Source organism: Cricetulus griseus, chromosome 7 (assembly GCF_003668045.3).
Source record: "Cricetulus griseus strain 17A/GY chromosome 7, alternate assembly CriGri-PICRH-1.0, whole genome shotgun sequence".
NCBI lineage: Eukaryota > Metazoa > Chordata > Mammalia > Rodentia > Cricetidae > Cricetulus > Cricetulus griseus.
In genome coordinates, this window is record NC_048600.1 from 129,225,368 (window position 1) to 129,231,039 (window position 5,672).

Genomic DNA, 5,672 nt, shown 5'->3' on the forward strand with positions numbered 1-5,672 from the left:
TGTTGGAGCCTAGAAGTGGGTGCTGTCCTCTGGTCAGACTGGAAGTAAACATCCCCTAGTTTTGTCCATGTGAGTGACACCCATGTAGGTCCCTGTGGGCCTGGGCATGTGCATGTGTCCTCGTGACCATCCTGAGAGTGTATGGAAGCTCTCACTGGTCAGCGTGAGATGTGAGATGAGGAACAGGATTGGTACTGGGGAGGAAGGGGTGGGGCTGGGCCACGCTGCTCTGAGTCTGAGGAGCCAACGCCCCACCAGGAGACAGTCACAGCCTTGGGTGACCTGAGCCATCTCTGCTCCAGACACGGAGAAGCACTGCCCAGACAAATCTACTTCTCAGCTCTGTGCAGACAAGAGCAGGGGCTGGACAAGCGGGCCTTAAGTCAGAAGGGTGCTGTCACGCGGGTCCTTTGTGTTGTGCCTGCTTTGAAGTGTATCAGACTCCTGTGTCTGCATGCCTGGAGGGTTCCTGCCCCAGCAGTCAGTCCCTGGTCCCAGGAGAGATGGGAAGCCTAGGGGGCAAGAGAGGACACAGCAGGGAGACTGCCCAGCCCACCCTCACCCCCTCCTCACGTGGCAGTGTTGGGGACCTGCTGTACCCAGCCCACTTCCTTGTAGGCAGCGGTCACGTGGCTGTAGATGAGACCACGCAGCTTGGCCCAGGCTTTCTGCGTCTCAGGAGGGAAGTCATTGGCAAACTCCTCGGCGATCACCTCCAGAATGACCCCAGAGAGAATCTGGGGGCAAAGGAGGGAAGGAGGGGTAAACGCCAGGGCACCCTGCCTCCCGAAGCCCCCAGGACCCCTGATTGCCCGGATTGGCCTGTGTGATGGTTACTGGAGACCATGCTCTCAAGACCATGCTCCCAGGGCCCGCACTTCAGCCACCTTTCTCTCCTGCTGCCCTGCGGCCCCTTCCTGCCACAGCCTCTGCAAGGGAACAGGCTGGCAGCACGGTAGCCATCTCTGCTATTTAGGGAGCCCTCCCGGAGCCACAGGCTGTAGGGAGCTATGGCCCAGTGGCCAGGGGGGCTCTGGACAAGAGCCAATGGAAGGCCATACCTTGAAGTAGACAGGTTCCACCTTGTGCTTGAGGGCATGAGCTTTGCCGACCAGGGCGAGCACAGAGGACACCTTGTCTGGGTCATGCAGGTTCTCCACGACAGTGTTGAGGGCCCCCATGACCCGGCAGGCATGCTTCCGCAGCTGGGGACTCCTCTCCATCTCCAAGGGGTCCTCCATGTGCTTGAACTGGCTGAAGTACTGCTTGGCTGATGGGAAGTTCACAAAGAACCTGGCAGGAGGAAAGGGTGGGCGCTGAAGCAGGGGGCTTCCTCTGAGTCCCTTTGGAGTGACCAAGATGGAGGTGGGGTTGGAGAAGCACTCATGCTCCCATACCAGGAATGTTTTTTCTCTCATATAGAGCTGTCCTTCAGTCACTGGCTCTCCCTCTGGCCAGGCCCTGCAGGGACCACCTGCTGGACCTGTTTAGGCTGGCAGCCTCTTGTGCCAGGCCACCGTCTGCCTTGCTTCTTGAGTGTTGCCTGAAGCTACATCCTACTGAGGCCTGCTCTGGTCACTGAGAGAGAGATTCTGGAATCGTGGGACAATTGTTTTAGGTTGGTTTTTGATTTTTCCATACAGGGTTTCTCTGTGTAACCCTGGCTGTCCTGAAACTTACTCTGTAGACCAGGCTGGCCTCAAACTGAAAGAGATCTACCTGCCTCTGCCTCCCGAGTGCTAGGATTAAAGGCGTGCACCACCACTGGCCAGCAATTGTTTTGGTTTTTAATTGAAGATTCATTTTGTTGCCCAGGATGACACTGAACTCCTAGGCTCAAGCCACCCTGCCTCAGCCTCCCAAATGTGAGCCACTGCATTTGGTTAGGGTTAGGGTTAGGAGCCTAACCCTTCTTCCTCGTCTTTTTGTTTTTTTGAGACAAGGTCTTGCCAAGCACCCTATGGTTGGCCTGGATCTGTGTAGGTCAGGCTGGCTTTGAAACTCGCACATTCCTACTGCTCCTGCTCCTGAGTGCTGGGGTTATAGGCATGCACTACCATGCCTCCCCACCCCGCTCCCCATATCCAACATCCTATTTAAGTTTTCTCTCAGTGCTGGAAATTGAATTCAGGGCCTGCTGCTTCCTCGGCGAACACCTTTTTTTTTTTTTTTTTTTTTTTTTCTTATCTCCTCTAAACCTCAGATGCCTTATCTATAAAATGGGCATCTGCATTCCCACACTGTGGGGGCTGTGAGTACAAAGAGAAAGGGCTTGTTGTCAGCAAGGTGTCCACAGCAGCCTATGGGCTCAGTCAAGGCAGTATCCTTAGTGAGAGCCCTCCCAGTGAACCAAGTGACCTGTTTGTGCTCACTCAGCCAGTGAGGAGTTGATGAGAGACACCCTTCTTTCCCGGCTCAGCCTCTTCCTCCTTGATGCCCGGCAACAAATACTGACTGGTCGATCTGACTTAACTGATGCTGCCTTTATGGTATGGTTTGTAATTATTTATGAGGTCTTAAACTCATGGACATTCCCTGTCTCTGCCTTTCAAATGATGGGATTGGAGATATGGGCCACCTCACCGCCAGAAAAATCCCCTTGAAGCAGAATTTGGACTTTCCTAGCATTGGCCATTTCCTGCTCTGGTTCATCTAAATTTGTTTAATCCCCCCAGCCTTCTTTCGTTACATTGTCCTCATACGAAAAACATGCATTGCCCTCCTAGTTTGACACCCAAGTCAGATGCCCCCAGACTTCTTATGAACTGTCCCCACCCACTCCTCCAGGGCCATGGCTCTACTGCCTCTGCACAGAGTCCAACAGCTGCGCCAACCATTGGCCAGCCTTCCTTCCGGTGCAGTGGGAGGCCTGACACATACCCCATGCCAGACCCACCCCTCTCTGGCCACCCAGTGTGGTCTTCCCAGCATGGCCATTGGTGCCACCTAGTAGTTTTGTCTGCTACCCTTTCAGTCTGTTGGACCAAACCCCACATCATAAGCGGAGGCGGGGGGGGGGGGCTCACAAATGCTCTGACCCATTACCCCAGCCCACGGGCCCCCTCACTGGGACTGGATGAGAAACAATTCATGCAATGGTTCTTTGGAAAGTGTGTAGAGTATTCCAACCTGGGTGTCCCTGGGTGTCATCACCCTCTGGCTGTCCCTCTGAAGCATCAGAGGAAGCTCACAGCTTGTGGCTCAGGCCCGAGAGTCTGATGTGAGGGAGACAGACACAGAACATCTGGCTGGCCCAGCCTTCCGGGGCCACAGCTGCTTTTGGCAGGAAAGTTCTGACTGGGTGGCTAGGGCACCATGCGTGTGGAGAAGGAGAGGGACCTGCTTGGATGCTGAGTGTGACCTTGGACAAACACTTTATAACCCCCTCCTCCTGTCTGTTTGGGAAAAGCTTTACGGTTGGCTTCTTCAGAGGTGTGGGTGTGGAACTATGTGGCAGCCAGCCTGAAAACACACAGGACTCCTCTGGAAGATTTTTAATGAGGGACACAGGAGGAAAGACACCTCGGTGGCCAGGGAGACAAGCCAGTTGGTCAAATATCTCATTGCACAACCTTGGCAACTGAGTTTGCTTCCCAGAATATGAAAAAACAAACAAACAAACAACAACAACAACAAACCCAAAAGGCAGGGTGCCACGGCACACGGGTAACTCCAGCACTCCTATGCAGTGAGAGAGGGTCCCTAGGACACAGCATAGTGGCAGAAACAAGAGAGACACTCCCTCCCTCAACAAGATGGAAAGGGAGAACTGACTCTGGAAGTGTCCTCTGGTTTCCACCCTCTTGCCCTGACACATTAACCTGCACCCACCCCTACACAAAATAATATGCACTCATCTCAGGCTTTTTGGTTTTCACATTTGAAAAAAAATTAATGATGGGGGTATGGTATGTTGTCATTTGCAAGGCATCTCTTATGGTATTTAGTTGCCACAGCCTAGAAACTATTGCTTACTCTCCCCCAGGAGGGAGGCCCAGGGAACATGCATTGAGCATTTTCTATCCAAACATGGCTTTACTCCCCATCTTATAGATGGGGAACTGGCTGGTTCCCAAGGCTGCCCAAAAGGCAGCAACAGAATGGACCAGACTTCAATGCTGCTGGTCAGGGTCCGCTGGCCAGGGACCGGTCCTGAGCACAGGTGAGTCTCTTGCCTCAGCAGCGCCTTGTGTGGCCCTGAGGGAGGGCCTTCCCAGGGAGCAGGGGCCTTGAGTTCTGCTGTCACCCTGGCTTCCCCTCCAGCCTGTGTTTCCTCCCACCTCTCCCTGGCTGGCTTGAGCTGCCAGAGAGAAGCCTCAGCAGCCAGTCTTGGGGAGTTTCTCAGCTCCCAGAGGCATCTGGGCTTCCAAGAGCCTGAAATAGGCTTGTCTGCCGGTGAGGGGGGGAAGACGTCAGCGTTACAACCAGGAGGGAGGGTGGTGTTCCCTTCTCAGGCTCCTCTCTGACAGGGACTGGAAGTGCGGGGTCTACTCAGACCCTAAGGCAGCTAGCTCCTCCTCCTTTACACCATATCTGTCAGGAACTCCTGCTGGTGGCCAGCCTCCTCCTTGTCCCCTACCCTGCAGGCAGGGTGGGCAGTGGGGACAGTACGTGGGGAGGAGTGATCAGAGTGTCCGGTCCAATGGATGAACATGTTGGGGTTGTCAAAACATGAGTTTGTGACCAGGGTCTACAGATGGGCCCTGTGAAGCTATGAGAAGCTAAGGGTCTTGGCCTTGCCCCTCTCCCCTGGCCAGTCCTAGGGCAGACTGCTGCACAAGAGTCAGTGGCGTGTGGCGCCACAGGGAGTGGCTGATACAGGGCTGGCCCAGGGTTGTCTGTTAGGCCGTGGAGTTAGGTGAAGTTAAGAAGCTGGGCAAGACAGATCTGATTGTCATCTCAGGTCTTCTCGGGTTCACTGTGGGCCTTTGAGCTGAGTCTGTCAGTAAACACCTCCCCAGCCAGGCCTGGCCCCGGGGTGTCAGGGGGTATACCGAAGAAGAAAGGGCTCCCAGGATACAGAATGAGTCCTGCTCTCAGACTGTCCTTCTGTCCCTCTTCTCCCACTCGCCGGGGAGAAACTCACTGACAGATAACAAGGCCTGCACAGAGCATCTCCAGGTCCTATGGGCCTTGCCTTGTTCCCTCATGTGCCCTCATGTGCACTGTGGGCCTAGGGGTGTCGCACAGGCTGAGAGAAGCCCTCTGGGGTTGCAGACTGGCGCATCTGAGGCGCCACTCCCCACTGTGTGCTTGTGTGTGGGTGCCCACGCTGCCAATCTGTCTGCAGCTTCAGGATCCCAGTGGCCATCCTTGGTTCCCGCCACCCAGGGCAGTGTTCCGGGGGCGTGAGAACTCTGAAATAGCCGCCCCTTCCTCTTCCTCGGGAACCCTCCCCCAACTCCTCTAGAATACTTCGCTGCTCTTTTCCTCCCAAAATCTACTTCTGAGTTGGAATCCTGGCATGCCGGCAGGGAGCTGGTTGGGTCCCAGGCTTGCAGGAGGCAGAGGCAGAAGGGGAGAAAAAGAGTCAGAGAAGAGGCCAGTACTGGGAAGCAGCTCGGCACCACAGCTGTCGGACCACCCCAGGAGTCACCCTATCTTCACAAACGGCTGCCCTGCTCTGCCCTCCAATTGACAATCTCCCCCTGCCAAGAACTGGGGGCCTGGGG

The 5,672-nt window shown here is 55.1% G+C and overlaps 1 protein-coding gene across 1 annotated transcript in view; it reads right to left on the bottom strand.

Moving 5' to 3' along the window:
• Window positions 1-310: 310 nt before the first annotated feature.
• Window positions 311-5,672, bottom strand: part of Cygb (cytoglobin) — a 6,356-nt gene continuing 994 nt past the window's right edge. Inside the window, exons 2-3 of the mRNA XM_035447983.1 lie at window positions 1,062-1,293; window positions 311-737 (exon numbers count right to left, since the gene is read on the bottom strand). Coding sequence (XP_035303874.1) covers window positions 570-737; window positions 1,062-1,293 — 400 coding nt within the window. The 3' untranslated portion in view covers window positions 311-569. The remainder of the gene's footprint in view (window positions 738-1,061; window positions 1,294-5,672) is intronic.